At 34.5% G+C, this 19565-nt stretch overlaps 2 protein-coding genes across 2 annotated transcripts in view; one reads left to right on the top strand and one right to left on the bottom strand.

Annotated features, from left to right (window-relative positions):
- Nucleotides 1-7065: 7065 nt before the first annotated feature.
- LOC128992317 (transducin beta-like protein 2) overlaps nucleotides 7066-19565 on the bottom strand; it is a 53741-nt gene continuing 41241 nt past the window's right edge. Inside the window, exons 4-7 of the mRNA XM_054415863.1 lie at nucleotides 18650-18836; nucleotides 17722-17907; nucleotides 16826-17014; nucleotides 7066-7560 (exon numbers count right to left, since the gene is read on the bottom strand). Of these exons, the coding sequence (XP_054271838.1) occupies nucleotides 7322-7560; nucleotides 16826-17014; nucleotides 17722-17907; nucleotides 18650-18836 (801 nt within the window). The 3' untranslated portion in view covers nucleotides 7066-7321. The remainder of the gene's footprint in view (nucleotides 7561-16825; nucleotides 17015-17721; nucleotides 17908-18649; nucleotides 18837-19565) is intronic.
- Nucleotides 11535-14987, top strand: LOC128992336 (uncharacterized). The gene is made up of 3 exons (XM_054415876.1): nucleotides 11535-11586; nucleotides 12827-12910; nucleotides 14509-14987. Exons 1-3 carry the CDS (start codon nucleotides 11544-11546, stop codon nucleotides 14883-14885), a joined length of 504 nt encoding a protein of 167 aa, XP_054271851.1. The 5' UTR covers nucleotides 11535-11543; the 3' UTR covers nucleotides 14886-14987.

The following is a 19565-nucleotide window of genomic DNA, read 5'->3' as shown; positions in this document are numbered from 1 at the left end:
TAAAACTGGATATTTCTCTTATTCTGACCCAAGAAGTAGACTTGGGCATTAAACACATTAAACTTATTGCTCAAAAACCAAACACACAATCATAAATGCAAAGAATACTTCCACGTAAACTCAGTTAAATGATAATTGACACATTATTAAAGAATATTGACCGAAATAAACATGCTTCAAAAACCCTTCAAGCCACAAAACAAAGTTGGAGAGTAACTGTGGATCATAATTCACTTTCTAAATTTCAAACAATGTATATGGGTAAAATATAATGCTGTTAATAACATAAAATTACTCAAGTTAGTAATAATTTATTTACACAACATTAAATAGTTTACACTGCCAGTGCGTACCAATGCTTTTTAAATTTGTCAGGAAGGCTCGAAGGGCTAACAAACTGTATACAACGAACTTTTTTAGAAAGGTATTGTTTTTCACGTAGTAGGAATTGTATAGATATTTTTTTGGAATGTTATGAAACAGCAGTTGTATCTATTTAGAATCTGCCATGATAAAATGGATTCGTGAATTTGTTAAGTAATTGATTTCAATAAGTATATATCGAGTTAAGATGTAATTTGATAGGTAATCAGAAGGCAGAATGTTTTCCATTTACTGTAAAAATGCATAATATGCTTTAATTTTACAATACCTTTCTACAAAGAACAATCAAAGAGACGATATAAAAAAATAATAAAACAAACTTAAGAAACATATCTATTGGTGAATCTATAAGATTAGTACAAAAAATAATAAAACTCTTTAAAAATATCTTCTTTTTTCATAAAAATACTTTTGATTTGAAACCCCACAAATCTAATATTAAGTTTTCAAAATAATCCCTAGAGGACAACTTGAATTAGGAGACATCAGACATTATCAATAATTGTTATTGCATTGAATCATAGACAAATAAAATAAATATAGACCGGCAGCAGTGCTGCAGTTAGCATGTTCCGGCACCCACCACTAGGAGTATCGTGTAGTTACCACGCACACCGCTGCAGCGTCTGCTGGTAGAATACGGCTCCTGCGCTCCTCGCCTGCAGCAGTGTGCGCCGTAACTACACGGCACTCCTAGAACGCGCCGGAACCTACCTTCGACAGTCTATATTTATTCTATTTTACTATGATTAAATGCAATTATTAATTGACTTAATTTTTATTTATAAGAATAAAAGGTTGAGTCTAAACATGTTTTTAAAAGTGGTATGCATTAGATTCAACCCGCACCCAGAAAACCAAAACTTGGGTTAACTGAAACCATGATGAACAAATTTGTAATTAGAAGATCTTGTATATCATACCATAGTAGGTTCATAAAAATTAACTTACAGATTAGATTAACTTACATACATTTTTAGTAGGCCTATACAATAATAAAAGTCAAAACAACTGCTGAAGATCTCTTTGAACCGAACTAACTTTAAATTCCAACCATTAATTAACTTAAAAAAACAGGTTATTCTAAATGACATCCCATCTTTACTTTGGTTAATCGTAACAGTTTTACTTAATTTTAGAAAAAAGTTGGTGACGTAATGAAATATGTTTTTTTAAGATTTAGGTTACTGCATCCAAAATGGCCTTGCCACCTTTATTTAGTGATATCAGGGTTTTACTGTATTCTCAATTCAGGAAATAATAAAGGTTAATGAATTTTTACTTAAATATATTTTATACATCTTAATTTATACATAGGGTGTCTCACGAAGTTGCTGTTTTTGAATTAATAAACCAGAAATTTCGAGCTCGCTACAAACTTGAAACTTAACTAACAGTTATCATAATTATATAAATAACTTCTCGATCAGCATTGTACGTGTTATTAAATTTACGGAAAGTAAATAAAAGAAACGTCTTATAACACTTAAAACATATATTTACGCTTAATGTTACCCACAAGATGGTAAATATAAAAAAATGTGGTAAGTGGTGATCGATTTCCATCTTTTTTGTATTTTGACCGTCTTATGAGTAACAATAATACCCCCGCCGCAGCAAACCTGCAGACTAAGCGAATTTCCATTTGCCTGATTGGATTTACACTAAAATGTCTACTTAAAAATATAACATTTATTTCCTATTTAAATAGAATTAGTTTAACAAGTACTTAGGTTTGCTGCATCAGGGAGGGTAAAACTGTTTTTTTCTTTTTTTTCTAAAACGTTAATAGTTAGTAAGAAATAAAAACATTTTCCAAATTTGATCAAAATGTGTTCATAAACAAGCAAACTACAACAGTTTACTTGCTCTCCATAAGAATAACATGGGAATTTAAAATTTAAAATTCTTTAATTTTCTCCGTAACCATTAGGCGCATCATAACACTTCAATATACTAAATTATTTGTTTTTTTTTAAGCTCTACAAAATGGTTTGGAAAGAAATTGCTAAATTTTATGTTTTTTGGGTCAAAAATGAGAAAACCTATTTTTACCCCATAAAACCCCCCGTAAACCCCCGTTCCCATAGTCCGATCATGCTGGTTCGCGAACTCATTCAAGTTTATCCCGCCTAACACCTTCATACCAAATTTTATCAAAATCGGACAAAAATTACTCAAGTTATCGTGCGGATGGGCACATATATACCGGGTGTCCAAAACCACCCGTACACCCCTTTAAAAACGAGGGAAACGTTTTCTTACAAACAAAAAATAATACAGAACTAGATAAATTGGTCACGGTCTACCAAATGGTGATAATTTCAAATCCAAAATTACACCGGAAGTGGCTTTTTCAGACCGGAAGTGGACTTTTTTAAATGTAAACTACCAATTTTGATCACAGAAACGGATTCTACGTTAAAAAATACATAACTTTTGTCTACAAAAATTTTAGAAAAAACTTTTTTTCTACCCTTAATCCCCTATTAAAATCAATAATTTTGGGTCATTCATCTGTCAAAGATACTCGAAACAATAATAGAGAAAAACAATAACAAAGATTACATAAAGACATATGACGAATAGGATCAGCTGTTTATTGTAAACACTATGGTAATTGAGTAACAACTGGTCTACACATTACTTAGTTTCATTTTATTTTAAAAATAAATCATTTGTTTTTACATTAAAGTGGTCAAATGTAAAAACAAATGATAAAAAAAATTAATTCTAGCCATGTGTTACTCAATTACTAATGCGTTTACAATAAACAGCTGATCCTATTCATCATATGTATTTATGTAATCTTTGTTATTTGTTTTTCTCTATTATTGTTTCGAGTATCTTTGAAAGATAAATGACCCAAAGTTATTGATTTTAATAGGGGATTAAGGGTAGAAAACAAGTTTTTTATAAACATGTTTTAGACGAAAGTTATGTATTTTTTAACGTAGAATCCGATTCTGTGATCAAAATTGGTAGTTTACATTTAAAAAAGTCCACTTCCGGTCTGAAAAAGCCACTTCCGGTGTGATTTTGGATTTGAAATTATCACCATTTGGTAGACCGTGACCAATTTATCTAGTTCTGTATTATTTTTTGTTTGTAAGAAAACGTTTCCCTCGTTTTTAAAGGGGTGTACGGGTGGTTTTGGACACCCGGTATATATACAGGGTGTTTTTTTTAAGTGTGCCACCATTGGGATCTCAGTAACTAATGCTTTTACAGCAAACTTTAAATGGGGAACATTCCCTTGTTTTAAAAGAAGTTCAAAAATAATTAAATAAAATTTTTGTAAATGGCCGCCATTTTCCAATATGGCGGCAAACTTCATTTTTTCTTATGGAACACCCTATATTTTATCATGTTTTCGGATAGAACATGCAATTTAAAAACTTTTTTATTCTTGACTTTTTTTCGATAGACTCACTCGTTTAGGAGCTACAGAGAGGTAAAGGTTTAATTTAGTTAGGTTTTCATAACAGCTGTTATTGCTCTATCGACCATTTCCATTTCCAGCTGTTTACTAGCATTGTTGGAATAGCATTGGTTTTGTTGTAACCTGCAAACTTGCAGTCTGAGAATAGTTGTCGTTCACCGTGCCATTTATTTATAATTTCTTGTGGTTTTTAACTTGTATAGTTTTATTAGTTTTATTTTTTTTATTACGCTTATTGTGAAAGCTTTCTTACTATGGAATTTACAAACAATGAAAAACTTGACATGGTTGAAGTGTATTTTCTGTGTAACAGAAACTGTAGTGCAGCAAATATCGCATATCAACAGAGGTATCCTGATAGGCGAGTACCGAATCGTAGATATTTCAAAAAACTTATTTTAAACTTGGCAGCCAATGGTTCTTTTGTGAAGCCACGTCAGAGAGTAAGCACAGTTGTTACTGATGAATTTGAAATTGATGTTTTGGCATACTTTGAGGCTTTTCCTAATGCTTCTATTAGAGAAGTTGCATCCATTTTGCAAACTACAACCTCCTCAGTTTTTAAAGTAGTAAAGAAAAACAAGTACCACCCTTATAAGTATGCGACAGTTCAAGCTTCGCTGCCGGGTGATGAAAATAGGAGGCTACAGTTTTGTGGATGGTTAGCTCAGGAGGCTGTAAATACACCAGGGTATTTATCGAACATTATATGGACTGATGAAACTAACTTTTCAAATAGAGGAATGTGGAATCGGAAGAACTACCATTACTGGGCTAAAGAAAATCCATTAGTAGTGAGAGAAGGACATGACCAAGTTCGATTCTCGATAAACTGTTGGTGTGCTGTGTTAAATAATGCAGTTATAGCAGTACACTTTTATGAGGGAAATTTGACAAGACATATGTATTTGCAGATTTTAGAGAACATTTTATTGGACTCAATTGAGGATTTACCTATCAATGTAAGAAACCAGTTGGTGTACCAACAAGACGGTGCCCCAGCACATAACAGTCGGGTTGCAGTGGAGTTTTTGAACACTCACTTTCCTGGAAAGTGGATTGGTACAAATGGCCCATTACAATGGCCAACGAGGTCCCCAGACCTAACACATATGGATTTTTTTCTATGGGGTTTTTTAAAAGACGAATTGTACAAATCCCGATACAACAATGTTGCAGATATGACAACCAGAGTCAGAGAAATCCTTCATGGAGTACACCACAACACACTCAATAAGGCTGTGGTGAATGATGTTTTGAAAAGGGCGACTGCTTGTATTTATACAGATGGTGGCCACTTTGAACACCTATTGTAAATAGTTTATTGTATCAAAAGTAAAGTTGTTACAATTAAAATAAATCTTTCCTTTGTGTACAGTAGATAACTTTAATTATTTTCTTATTATAAACAGCAAGTAAAATAAGAATAAGCCACGAGCTCACTTGAAACTAATACACCTTATATTAAACCTTTACCTCTCTGTAGCTCCTAAACGAGTGAGTTTATCGAAAAAATGTCAAGAATAAAAAAGTTTTTAAATTGTATGTTCTATCCGAAAACATGATAAAATATAGGGTGTTCCAAAAGAAAAAATTAAGTTGGCCGCCATATTGGAAAATGGCGGCCATTTACAAAAATTTTATTCAATTATTTTTGAACCTCTTTTAAAACAAGAGAATGTTCCCCATTTAAAGTTTGCTGTAAAATCATTAGTTACTGAGATCCCAATGATGGCACACTTAAAAAAAACACCCGTATATCTCTCTATATATAGATATATATAATACATATATAAAAATTTAAACGAATGGTGTTTTTGGCCTCTGGGGACATCAAAATGGAAAAGTAAATCGGTCCCGGGCCTAGGTCTTACCATGAGACCTACGGTAATAGCTACTTCCCTATAGGGAAATTCGCTAAAAGCGTAAATATATGTTTTAAGTGTTATAAGATGTTTCTTTCATTTAATTTCCGCATAAATTATATATAAATAATATAATACCCCGAGTCTAATTTATTTCTGGCTGATCAATCAGAACAAAATTGCAGAAAGCAAAGTCTTTCAAATGCTTATGACTTTAATTTTTTGTTTCTATCAGTGCATTAGATGCATCTGTTTCAATGACAGTTATGAGTAAAAATAACTTAGTTTAAGATTTAACTCTTTCCCATCTCTTTATTTTTGATTCACTTGGAATCAGGCATTATTTAAATAATTTATTAATAAAAACCCTTTTTTAAAAACAAAACGTTTTTAAACGCAGTATAAAGTAAAAGTGGAAAATAATTTATAAATATGTGGAGGGTATAAATACTTGTAAGATTTAAAACGAAAAACGTGGGGTTCATGCAATAGACAATTTACAATTACCTTCGCCTAATTTAACAAATGTATTATTATCAATTGCATGAACCCCACGTTTTTCATTTTAAATCTTACAAGTATTTATACCCTCCACATATTTATAAATTATTTTCTACTTTTACTTTATAGTGCGTTTAAAAACGTTTGTTTTTAAAAAAAGGGTTTTTATTTATAAATTATTTTCTACTTTTTAGTTATAGTGTATAAAGAATCTCTTGGGAGCATAACCTGAACCTCTTAACCTCTTCTCTTTGAACTGTTAAATTTAAGCATTTATAGCTGACTTAAATTAATTGATATATTTACATTCTTTCAAAATGTAAACATGGAAAATTTGGAAGCCCATGGGGCGTAGCCCAAAGGAAATATGAAAATTAAATGATATAATATTGCATTGTCATCCATTTGTGAGATATGTTTCAAATTTCAAGTCTCTAGCTCATCGGAAACTTCGTTTAAAATTGATATCAAAATTTGTAGGAAAGCGAGCTAATAAAAACAAGCCCATTGGGCGTAGCCCAAGGGAAATATGAAAATTAAATTATATAATATTGCATTGTCATCCATTTGTGAGCTATGTTTCAAGTCTCTAGCTCATCGGGAAGTATCAAAATTTGCAAGAAAGCGAGTTAATAAAAACAGGCCCGTGGGGCGTAGCCCAAGGGAAATATGAAAATTAAATTATATAATATTGCATTGTCTTCCATTTGTGAGCTAAGTTTGAAGTTTCAAGTCTCTAGCTCATCGGGAAGTTAGTATAAAATACATTGCAAAATTTGTACCGGACAAGAAAGCGAGCTAATAAAAACGTTTTAAAATGGTTTTGCTTTGCATAAAATAAATTACTTTAACAAAACAACAGCATTAGGCCACTTAGATTCCTGCCATTTTGTTCTGACATCAGGTCAAGTGAGACTTGATGTTGATTTTTTCATACGTTTCTTATTGTACCTCTAAAGTTTCAAGTGAAGTGTCTTTGATACCTCCGGTGTCTCAATTAAAAAAAGCAACCTCTTTGTGGGACGCCATGTATATTATATAGTCCCAGATGAAATACCAAATAGCTAGTTTACCAATAGTTAACTGTAACCAATATTTAGATAAGTGGGGTTCCTTCGTAGCCATTTCGCTATTTACCCTTAAAGGCCACAGGCTCTTTGAAACTCTTGAGGAACTCTTCAGCTTCTTTCACGATGCCCTCGAGTCTCTCCCTGGTGGCCGTGGAAATACCGGAGGTGGACAGCTTGTCCCGGGCGGATACGATGGCCGTCCGTCGTCCCGTCATGTTGTGGAAGACTCGGACATGCTTCTCACCAGCCGTCAACACGTAGTCTCCAGCGGAGTCAAACAACACTCGAGATATCGGACCTGCAACCAGATTATTTAGTTTTGGGTGTACGGTAGAAAAGTAAGGGACAGAGGAAACATTCAATACTTTATACTTTATACTTTTATACTTTTCAATGAAATGGTGACCATACAAAGTAGGTATTTTAAGCCAAGTATGAATGGAGATGAGTGAAGGATGAGTGGCGCGATCTTGTAGTCTTGTTAGTGACTAAGGCCGACATTCCTTAGAAACAGCTGTTAATTAATAGCCCATACAGCTAATGGCAACTAAGGGACCTACAGTTTATAGTGGAATCCGAACCACATTTTCGCCTTGGTGTATACGAATTGGTCTAATTTTTAGATAGCACTGTGGATAGTCGTAGTACTCAGTAGCGGACGTTAATCCACACCAGGGAGTATCGCATCCACAGTGCATGCCTATAAATATCCACAATTAGTGATTTCCTAGTAGCTGGATTACAGGACGACGCCCCCCGTCCCAGTGCACCACAATGGTGCACTAAGTGGTTGGATTTCTTCTCCTAAACCCCCTCGTACAGTAAAAGAAAGAAGAGGTGTCATTGAATTTTTGATGGACAAAGGTATAGGATTGTTAGGTTTTCTTAATATGTCACCTGTAAGCACGAAGGTAGTATTGATAAATTCTTAATGTAGTATTTACTGTCAATCCGGTAGGAACTTTGTTATTTTGATAAGATAGTATTAATCCTATCCTTTTATATTCATGAAACCATTATAACCTTTTTTCAAACTTTTAACAATGCAAGTTTTAGAGTTGATCTGTTATTCTTTTCTAGTTAAATAATGGTCAGCAGTACCTGTCTGATTCGTCACTGTTATAACTGTGTGTGTGATCAGAACAGAAAAAAGGGCTGATTAATTAATTAAGATTCAATCAATAATACATGAAGCTGGACAGTGTTTTTGGTCACTGGGGACATAAAAACAAAAAAGTAAATCATTTCTGGGTCAAGGTATTACTGTGCCAAAGTAACAGCATCTTCCTTATAGAGGAAATCCATTTTAAGTATGTTATCACCATGCTACCGGTACTGTCATGTTGAACAGATTGGAAAACTGTATTTTATTTAACTTTTCTCATTTTTTTTCTACTACTTAATACACTTAAAATAGAAGGGAATACCTCAGTAACATCCCTTTAACGTTTGTTCTACTTAAATGATGTTGACGATTTAGGTGTTTTTTTAAAAGCAGAGACAAATATAACGAAAAAGGTTTATTTAATTTAGGGCTTAGCCCTCCTAGTGTTTGATTTATTTCTAGATTGCACTTTTAAAGGTCCAGCAATGCTGATCAGCTCTTTTTAGGCTAGGAATATTAGGTATATAATTGGCAGTTAGCGGAAAGTTTAGGTACAGTCCTAATCATCACTTTTCTTTATGTTTTTTGGGTCGCTGAACACGAATATGAGGTTTGCTGACAGATATTTTGCCCGGAACATGGTTTATTTTGTGAAAAACCTTAAAATTTGGGCACTTTTTTTGGTTTTTCGGGCAAATCTCGGTAAGTATGGGTTTTGAGAAAATCCTGCTTTGTAAAATTAAAGATGACAAAATTTACTACAAGTTTCCTACATAATGTTTGTTTCTACGACGAACCGTTACGCCACTAGAGCACACTAAAAAAGGCCAGAAGTACAAAAAATTTAAAACATTGCTAAATGCTGCCGTTTTACATTAGGTTTCCAAGGAAACAACCCATGTTACGATAATTTTTACTATTTATTCATAATAACAAACTGAAACACACTTTAAAATACCCCCGCCGCAGCAAACCTGCAGACTAAGCGAATTTCCATTTCCCTGATTGGATTTACAGTATTACACTAAAATGTCTCCTTAAAAATATCACATTTATTCCCTATTTAAATAAAAGTTTAACGAGTACTTAGGTTTGCTGCAACAGGGAGGGTAAAAAGATGTTTTTTTTTGTAAAATGTAATATTTTAATATGAAATGAATGCATTTTCCAAATGTGATCTAAATATGTTCATAAAGAAGCAAACCACAACAGGCAAACTTATTCTCCATAAAAAATAACATGGGCTTTTTAATTTACAGATTTTTAAATATTTTTTCATTTTAAAACATTTTAAATTTACAGATTTGTGGAATTTTCTCCGTAACCATTATGCGCATAACAACGCTTTAATATACTAAATTATTTGTCTTTTTAAGCTCTACAAAATGGTATGGAAAGAAATCGCTAAATTTTAAGTTTATATATAGGGTCAAAAATAGGAAAACCAATTTTTACCCCATAAAACCCCCATAAATTCCTGTTCCCATAGTTTATCTTTGAATATTCTCAGCTGCCTACCGTTTTCTTCTTTATAGCAAGGCAAGGAGTGGTGAGTGTGTTGTCGATTAAGTTTTTCTTGGTTGATGCTTGGTTTTTGATGGTTGAAAGGTTGATGCTCTGGCCATAACTTTTGTGTAGTAGGAACCCACCATCAATAACATACTGCCCTTGACAATGGAAGTGCTTGTTTTTAATGGGGACAGGGGCTTTAGGCCTTTAAAGATTTGATTTGGTTCTTTGTGCAAACCGTTATTATCAAACAACGAGAAAAAGTATGGACCCAGTTCGTAGGACAAGAAGTGTTTTAGTTCTTCAGCAGAATTCTTAGCGATGCTGATACGTTGAAACAATGTGTTGGGGTTTACGGGTAAGAATTCTCTACTTTCATCGCGTTATTTACTATGGCAAGTGGCTGGACACGGTCTGCTCGTCGGAACTTGACGTTACCAAAGTTAAAGTTATCTACAACTCTTTTAATGTATTTCATCCTTTTTTCTCAATCACTATATAGCAGTCAACCCTGTGGCCAGCAACATCCCTGTGCTGGGAAAATAAATGGGGATTTTGTGGGAAGGGGAAAGTTCCAGCAGTCAGTCATACATCTTGGCATAGATTTATCAAGTGTGTTTCAGTTCATTATCATGAATAAATAGTTCAAATTATCGTAACATGGGTTGTTTCCATTGAAACCTAATGTAAAACCTTTGTAAAACGGTTTTATTTTCATTGTTGGTACTTCTGGCCATTTTTAGTGTGCTCTAGTGGCGGAACGGTTCGTCGTAGAAACAAACATTATATAGGAAACTTGTAGTAAATTTTGCATCTTTAATTTTACAAAGCAGGATTTTCTCAAAAACCCATACTTACAGAGATTTGCTCGAAAAACCAAAAAAAGTGAACGAATTTTAAGGTTTTTTACAAAATAAACAATGTTCCGGGCAAAATATCTGTCAGCAAACCTCATATTCGTGTTCAGGGACCCAAAAACATAAAGAAAAGTGATAATTAGGACTGTACCTAAACTTTCTGCTAACTTTCCTAATATGCCTAGACTATAATGGATTTAAATGTAAATTGTTTAATAACAGCTGATCCTTCAATTGAATATTTAACTATTGTCAGACAGTAAACAAGAGACAAAACTGAACTGTTTATGAAATAATAGTGTAGGCAAATTTAAATGATAATTGCAACCTGATTTAATTTATTGTAATTTAATTTATTATTTAAATCAGTAGTTGTTTTCACCTAATAACGGTCTTAAACACAAATAATCTTTGGACGGTAAAAGGATATCACATTCACATTATTCGTTTTGAAAAAAAAAACAAGTTTTGAACTTCAAAATTCCCATTTGAGCACGTATACCTCTTTCCAAACTTTTTATTTCACACATTTTTTTACCTATATTAATTTAAGTTATTAAAAATATTCACCATAATAAACATGAATAAAATAAAAATGAATGTTTACAGAATGTAAGAACATAAAAACAATTGCTTAGCACTGTACAACAAATGTTCAAGATAAATCCAAGGAGACATCAAAGAGAACTATTGAGTAATCCAGCTCAGTCACAGTCACAGTCATTCAATGACAGAAGAGAAGGGGGAAGTAGAAAGTCTTTCACTTGAGAATGCGGAGCCCAGAACACACTTTCACCCAAACATGTGAGGATGAAGTTACTGGTCTTGTACACGGCTTGGCTGTCCTTTGTGGGTGAGTTTGATTTGATTGTTTTATTCATCTTAAACATCATAATAAATCAACAAAATTGGTGGATAGTGAAGAAATGGATGGCTAAAGCATAGTTGTTCTAAAAAAAAGAAGAACATAATTGTAATAGTAGGAATTAAAAAAATTCATATTGTGAAATATCTTTAAGAAAAGTATAATTTAAATAGCTATCCCGAAAATCAGAAAAATAAAACTCTGAGAGCCACGCATTTGAATTTGGTTTTAGATTAAATTATTTTATATATAGCGGAGGTTTATTGTACATTTTAGGTGCCAATTATTGTGTAGTCAAATTAAACCAGTTTAGCTTATGCTGTGATGGCTTTTGAATTTTAAAATTTTGTATCATAATTATTGAGGTCAGATTGGTTTAGCATGAATGGTAAAAGTTTTTATAATATCATTCAAGTGATTTGATAGATATATGAGCTCTACTAGGTAAGGTAAGAATTTTGAATTTAATACAAAATAGTTTACCGTTTTTTTTTCTTTTTGCTCATTACCGTGCATTGATCCATAATAACAATTCAGTCGTATGTAATGATAGAAAACATTACAAGCACTATTTGTAGGTGTTATTTGTGATAAAAAAAAAATAAATAAATTTTAATCTCATAGCTTTAAAGGCAAGTATTAAATAATGTCCAGTAAGCTTTTTTTCATTAACCAGAAATCTTGCTATAATACAATATTATAAATCAATTTTATGACAGTTATTGTAAGCAATCTTCTTTTGTCGCAAACCCTTGAAGTAACGTTCTAATGAATTTTGAATCGTTAGAATTAAATAATACTTTCATTACACAGTAAAATAAGATTAGTTTGAAATCTTTGAGAGATTCAAATCTGAATTTTAGATGATACACTTTCTTTGGCAAGAGCAAGTTTACATTTTCAACCCAAATCAAACTTTCACTCAGGTTCTAATGTGTTTCACAACGAATCTAGTTTGTCCAGTCACAAAATGAATCTGTATTTAAATTTAGATTTCCAAAATCAAGATAACTAGGTTACTAATTGAATTGAAACCCCTACACAGATGGGTCAAAATATAAAAAGATCCTTTACATAGGATTTATATTATTGATGGTGTATGTATTTTATCTAATTTTTTACAAATCTACAAAATATTCTTCTAAATAGATGTACTTTTTTCAGTTTCAAAGTGATTCAAAATGATGTTCAGGATCAGTAATGTAGGTACATTCTAGTTTGTTTTCAGGACTATCAGAGGCTTTGTTTATTCCTGAAGAACTTCCAACATTGCTGTCCTTCTTGTACACCAATATTCCTCCAATATTCAAAGGTAAAAATTAGTTAAGTAATAAATTAAAAAAAATATATAATAATATTATTTATAATACTTTTAAAAATCAATGTTAGAAGGTTGTAAAGACATAAACTAAACATTCTTAGAGTTTAATATTGGTTTGAGGTGTTTTGAACGCTTTGCTAAGTGTTTGAATTACTTTGATAAAAAATGCCACTTCTATCAAACAAAACAAAAAATCTTCTTGTATCAATAACAAAAAGGTATGACATACTTTTCAGAACTGTAACATAAAACACCAGTTAAATATGCCTGGTTCAAGTACCACACCACACGCTAAATTTCCGGTTAGACCTGCGTACAGAGATCTTGGTTATCCTCCAAGGGTTTGCCCCTAGATTTAACTTTAACCCTCAACCGTGCCGTTGCCTGGGTTGAGGGTTACCACATCAGCAAACTGGAGCATCTGGTTTATCACACAAATGTCCGTATGGTCCAGATCAATTCGGTCACTGCCCCTTTCACCGCAGTGATCAACGTGGTGGCCTTCCATCACCACCCCTGTAATTGTTTCAGTTTTCTGCACACAAAATACAGGCGCTTGTGTTTGAAACACAAGTATGGGTTAGCTCTATCTGCTTCTGTAGCCTGGGGTTCATAGTTGTCCACCTGTTACAGCCACAGCTGAGGCTTATTCTGCCCCACTCCTAGCCGCAGTAGGTTGGGGCTCATCGGGCCTCACCTGACCGTTGCTGTAGGCTAGCTCAGTATCGTAGCTAGTGCAGTCACGATTCACACTCCCTTATCAGTCACCGCTATCATCTGGGCGTCTGGTATCGCACACAGAGCCCTGTATCCAGCTCTTTGCACAGATTCCTATCACTGTCTCTTCCACCGCAGTGAGCGTGGGCTTTCTATCTTTATCTGTCATTCCCACGCTCGTCTATATGTTCACATGTAGTCCTAGGAGGTCTGGTTTACAGATCCCTGCGTCGCCGTGGTACTCTGGGGACTCCACCTACCACTGTAGTCTGAAAGTTCAGATCACCCACCTAACATAACACGTACAGGCTGAGACTTCAACCTCACTGCAGACTGGGTATCCATCGTGGCCTCAAGGCTACAGCTGGGAGTTATCTGCCCCATTGGTCACTGCGGTCCTGGGTGTTTAGTTAAATACGCAGACATCCACAACTGCAGTTAGTAGTTGTCCGCAGAAAGGAAAACTCATCCTACACTTGTTTATTACCTATCACAACAGTGTAGCATGCCTATCAAAACTCAAAACCTGTTTAGGTTGAAACTCTAGCCTTGGTTAGGCATTCCAGGCTATGCCAATGGTTACACCAGACAGGGTTTTTTGGAGGCACAAATAACCGAAAATAAGGATAGGAAAATAAGGAGAGGAGGGGCGCGCAACTACCTCTTGGGTCCATAGCGTGTCATACTCATATGCTAACCGTGGGCCTGACTAAAGGTCTGGTTTCACCAACCCCTCCCTCAAAATAGGCACAAAAGTCTGAAATAATACCTTTCGAGCATTACAAAAACATCCATCTAGAGAATACAAACAATTCTCATTCGTCTTTAAAATTTTAAGTTTTTCACGTCTCTAAACCAATCCTTATCAACAGGCACAGACTCCAGGCTCGGCGTTGGTTTCCGAGTTGGACCAAACGCGGACTTCCAAATCCAAGTTGAACTCGGACCTCAAACACGGACTCAGCCACTTGGGCCAGACGCTGAGGGTTCAAGCAAGAAGCGACACGTCCCGGAGCTAGACCAGGCGTTCGCCTCCAGCGAGAACCATGTTTATACACCCAACAGAGTAAAAACACGCCCGGACACTCCTATTGGCTGGCTACACACGTGGAAATCCTCCTTGGGGTCGTCTGCGGAGAACGAACTGACCAGACCGAACAATCCAGCTTTGGACTACGACGTTGTGAAACATCTTCAACAGCTGTACAAGGTTCAACCAATAAACGAGATGGATGAGGTGATCAACTGACGTAGAAGTGAAGTTGAACAAGTTGAGGAATTGACTGTGATATTGTATTTTGGAAGATTAACTTATTATGTACAAATGTAAAAATGTGTTGAGGTAAATGTAGATGAGTGTGAAAAGTACCATATTTTTCCTTGTGTATGTTATATAAAATTTTAAACAATCTTAAAGGAATACCAAAGTACAAGTTAGCCGATGAAGGTCTTGATATATTTTGTAGTATGATAGGTGTCTATAAAGTAATAGTTTTGATGTGGTTTGAAAACACTTTTAATATATGAACATGGCTTTTAAATCTATTTTTGTATGTGAAATGTGGATTAAGAAACAAATTAGCCCATAACATTATACATAAGGCTAATCTTGTAGACATTCAATTCGTTTATAATGGTAATAAGTGGAACATTTTCAATAAAGAGGATCTTCAAAAATGATAGGACTAGGGATAATCAATCATTTGGAAAAGGCACTTTAATACACAAGAGTAAGGAATAACACATATTAAAATAACCTTGCCACTACAAACCTGCAGGCTAAGCGAATTTCCAATTTTTTATTTGATTCCAACTTTTTGTAAAAATTTGTACCCAAACATGTGCAATTCAGCTATAAGGTTGTAGTTGATAATGATGTTAATGAAGTTAATAACCACCTACGGTAATAGCTTCTTTCCAACAGGGGGTATCCACTAAAAATTTCATTTTTTTAGACCAAAAAGGTCAAGTATCCAAAATGGGCTTGGACGTCTGACAAAGAAGTACCTGGGTTGAAACTGATGTCAACATCGCTTAACTTTCAAAGTCCACAAGATTAGCATGTTCACCAAACAGCTACATAACTAGCTGAACAAACAGTTTCGCTTTCACAGCTCGTTTGCACTTCGTTTCACACACTTTCACATGCAAAGAGGCAGTCTTAGCGTGCAACAGCGGTCAAATGACATGCAATGGTAAACAGTTGAAGTTTGTAGTAGATGGCAGTAGTGGCATATGAGGAGACCTCAGAACAAAACAATATTGTAAGGAATAAAAAATTGAAATGGTTATGTTTAAAACAATCTTTGGTAAAAATAGTCAGTTCATTATCCTCTTTGGTTTGGAGTTATAAACTGTAGTTATTTCCAAAATTTCTACTGGTAATGTATTTTGGTATATGTTTATGTAAAGATTCACCGAATTATACGATTCAAGCGTGAAGTTGATTTTATATAATTCTATCGATTTAGTTCACAAGCTAAACGCTGTGTTCAAGGTTTTGATTGATTCAAATTTTTTTACAATTTTCTTTGATGGATTTTGAATAGGGAAGCTAGTAATCTGATTAACATTAGATAGACCTCTGAGGTAAGGGACGCTACACTTGCTCACTTTGCGGTGTGTATTTTCTACAGGTATAAATGGAACATCAGTTTTAAAACATTGCCATGATAAATTGTAACAATTATACTAAACTCTAATGAAAAAGTTCTGATTAAAATGAAAATCAAATCAAGGGGTAACATGCAAAAAATTGAAGTTAGATGAGGTTTTGATAAGGTGACTCAATTTAGTCAAAAAGACTCTTTAAAAAGAGAATAGACTAGAATTGTTTAATTAAATAAAAGAATTTGAACTATTCCAGTTTGATCCAAACTCTCAAGGATCAGTGCAGTCTTAAACTTTATATTTAGGCCTACACCAGGCTATGCCTTTGTTAGTTATTGAATCATAGACTGTAAAGGTAAAAAAAGTAGAAATTCTTTATAATACAACTAATCAGTTAAAATAGTAACAAAATGGGGACTCGTTTTCAAGGTTTTTTTCAATTGCTTTGGATGAAAGATCAGGTAGTTCGACATGTATAGCACAGGCTAGATAGCCTAATTGGCATTGCCACTTAAGAATATTTCCCATCCCAAATGTTAATTACCTCACAAGTATCTGAATTAACTCCGGTAGACTTACCGTTGCTATAAACGTTGTCTATGACTTTATCACAGACGCCAGAGAGAGCTGAGTATAGACTGAGTGTTGCGCCGGTTGCTATAGCGACCACTTCTCCGTTGGGAGACAACGCGAGATGTGCCGCAGCCGAGCTTGCATTGTACTTCCCAGTCACACACAAGTGTGGGTCTTCTCCTTTCTCAAATTCAACTGGAACACACAAAGGACAATGAGTATTGAGTTATGTCATTGGTTTCACACCTTCACATTCTAGGACGCTAGACTCTAGCATGAAACTGGTTTACACATTATTTCAAGATAGACCTAGAGGGTTGCGGCATTACCATTAACATTTCAGATGAGGAAGTATTTTATTACTAGGTGCATATTAACCCAAATATGAGTTAAGGATGAATGTAGAATAAGAGTGTTATGCTTTATGTAGCTTTGTTAATGACTAAGATCAGCTGTTTCATTAACCATTTATTGAAAGTCCAATGATCAGGGACAGCTGGATCTAGTTTCAAACCATAAAAAAGCTACGGACTTTTCTCAGAATCAAACCTATACATTACTAAGCAGGCAATATAACCACTCAGCCACCCAGCTAAATTATCATGTAGCTAAAGTGTCATAAGAATGTATAATATCTCTAATCTCAATAGAGCCTAGAGAGTTAGCTGGACCAGTGATAGAGCTCAGGACTTTGTCCCAGAGGTTCTGGGTTAAAATCTCACCATTCCCCAATAGATTTTATCCACGTGATAATGCCATGACTCTTTAGGCCTAGCCTGAAGTTATGTGTAAAAATGGTTCCGTGCTAGAGCCTAATGTCCTGGGGTGTGAATTGGGACATAAAAATAATAAAACATCATGAGTGCCAAGACATTACTTAAACTTCTGTGAATTACACTTACTATTTGTGTTGAAGACTTTCCACGTTCCGTCTTTGCTGACCGTAGCTATTCGGCTAGAGTCTGAGCTGAAGTCAAAGTCATACACACCGCTTGAATGTCCGGCCAGCTCAAACGCCCTTGAAACCTGCTTGAACTCTCCTGTCTTGGCGAACACTACTTCCCATACCTTCACATCGGGGGCGAAACCTGAGAAATATCATCGTCAAACAGCTTTATTAGTTAGTAAACACTGAGGACTGTGAGAAAATAAGCGCATATTTTGTGTTAGCATTGTGAATTAGTTTTTACAAAATGACGTCAAAGGCATCAAAACCAGTCGCCATATAGACAAATTTTGGATTACTCGGACAGAAAAGGGTTATTTGACCTTTTGTAGATAATTTGTGAAGTAATCCGGAAAGTAATACTCAAAAATATTAGCTACAACTGGACTATATATTTTCATGATGGGTTAGCCTCTGGATCAAGATAATGCAAGTATAAAAGGTTTAATTTACCTGTTGCGTCAATTGATCCTTAAGTTATGAAATAACTACGGCTGTTTCGTACTGCTAAACGAGTACATCTTCTAGCAGTACGAAACGGCCGTATATATTTCATAACTTAAGGATCAATTGACGCAACAGGTAAATTAAACCTTTTATACTTGGACTATATAGATGTTATGTCTTCTTAGGTATCGTAAAGTCAATGGTAAATTGGTAATACCCAGTATGAGCAATCAGCCCTAGACTAATGCAGTTCACAACATACTGTAACAGTGCTACCAATCTAATCTCTGATATATTTCCTGATGGAGGCTGACATTCTTAGGCAGTAAGGCATAAAAAATCTTCTACAAAAACAAATGCTACCGCCAAAAAGGTAACTTTGAATAAGTATCTCAAGTTCTTAACTGAAACAAATACAAAAATAAAGTACTACCAACCCGATGCCACCACGAAGCGTCCACAAGGAGACACTTTAGCCCTGAATGTATTCAGCAGACACGTATCTAAGGTTGTCAGCACTGAGCCCTTCAAATCCCAAATGACCAGCTGATTAGCGGCTGAACAACTCATGATGAACTTGCCGTTAACTGCCACGCCGAGACCAACCGTCTCCTCGGCGAATTGCTGGAACAATTGGACAACTTCGGTCAATCACCTGAAGCAGTTGGTAAGAATCAATTCTAATAGCAACAATGTTTACAAAGCCTGGTTTTTTATTGTGTCATCAGAGTGGCGATCGAGATACATAGCTGCACAAGAAACCTTCTCCATCATTGTAGCCTTTGTTCATCTCAACAATTAATTTATGTTGGATTAATCTAAAAGAAATAAGAACCAACCTAGAAACATTTCATTTTGTGTAAAGAGGAGGACTTTGAGCTTTAACTTGACCAGTTGCATTTGTTAATTACTGCGTCTAAGAATACCAGTAACATTTTAGTGTTGATTGCATTTGATTCCATGTAAACACCTAAAGTTTGCCAAAGAGTTTAAAGCATTGACCTTAAAGTCATCTCTTTCATGATGATCAGCCGAAGCCAATGCCATAGATAAGCATACTCCCTTAAGTTGGGTCTGCACAGTTTATTACTATTAATCAAGCTTTTTCATTATAGACAACGCTACACAAATATTCCCTCAAATGTATTATGTTTTATTTATATTGAAAACCTCAACCCTCTATTTCAAATAGCTCATTGAATAACTAATTCAACATCAGAATTCAAAAGGGTTAGTAAAGCAAATAAATTTTTAACAAGGTTCTAATAACACTTGTATGTTATGTACAAGGAAAGGATTTAAAAATGTTTTCATCGCAAGGCTAGTTTTCACCTCCATTACCAAAGATTTAGT

The sequence above is a fragment of the Macrosteles quadrilineatus genome, unplaced genomic scaffold (genome assembly GCF_028750875.1).
Source record: "Macrosteles quadrilineatus isolate MER2022 unplaced genomic scaffold, UCM_ALF_1.0 Scaffold_1__1_contigs__length_201487025, whole genome shotgun sequence".
NCBI classification, from domain to species: Eukaryota; Metazoa; Arthropoda; class Insecta; order Hemiptera; family Cicadellidae; genus Macrosteles; species Macrosteles quadrilineatus.
Note: the sequence above shows the minus strand (reverse complement) of the source record. Positions and strands in the feature narration are given on the sequence as shown.

Excerpts from the sequence above, each read along its gene's own strand:
- LOC128992336 (XM_054415876.1), top strand. The coding sequence starts at position 11,544 with ATGAAGTTACTGGTCTTGTACACGGCTTGGCTGTCCTTTGTGG. Across the intron at positions 11,587-12,826 it reads GGCTTGGCTGTCCTTTGTGG|GACTATCAGAGGCTTTGTTT; the intron begins GTGAGTTTGATT and ends GTTTGTTTTCAG. Across the intron at positions 12,911-14,508 it reads TATTCCTCCAATATTCAAAG|GCACAGACTCCAGGCTCGGC; the intron begins GTAAAAATTAGT and ends CCTTATCAACAG.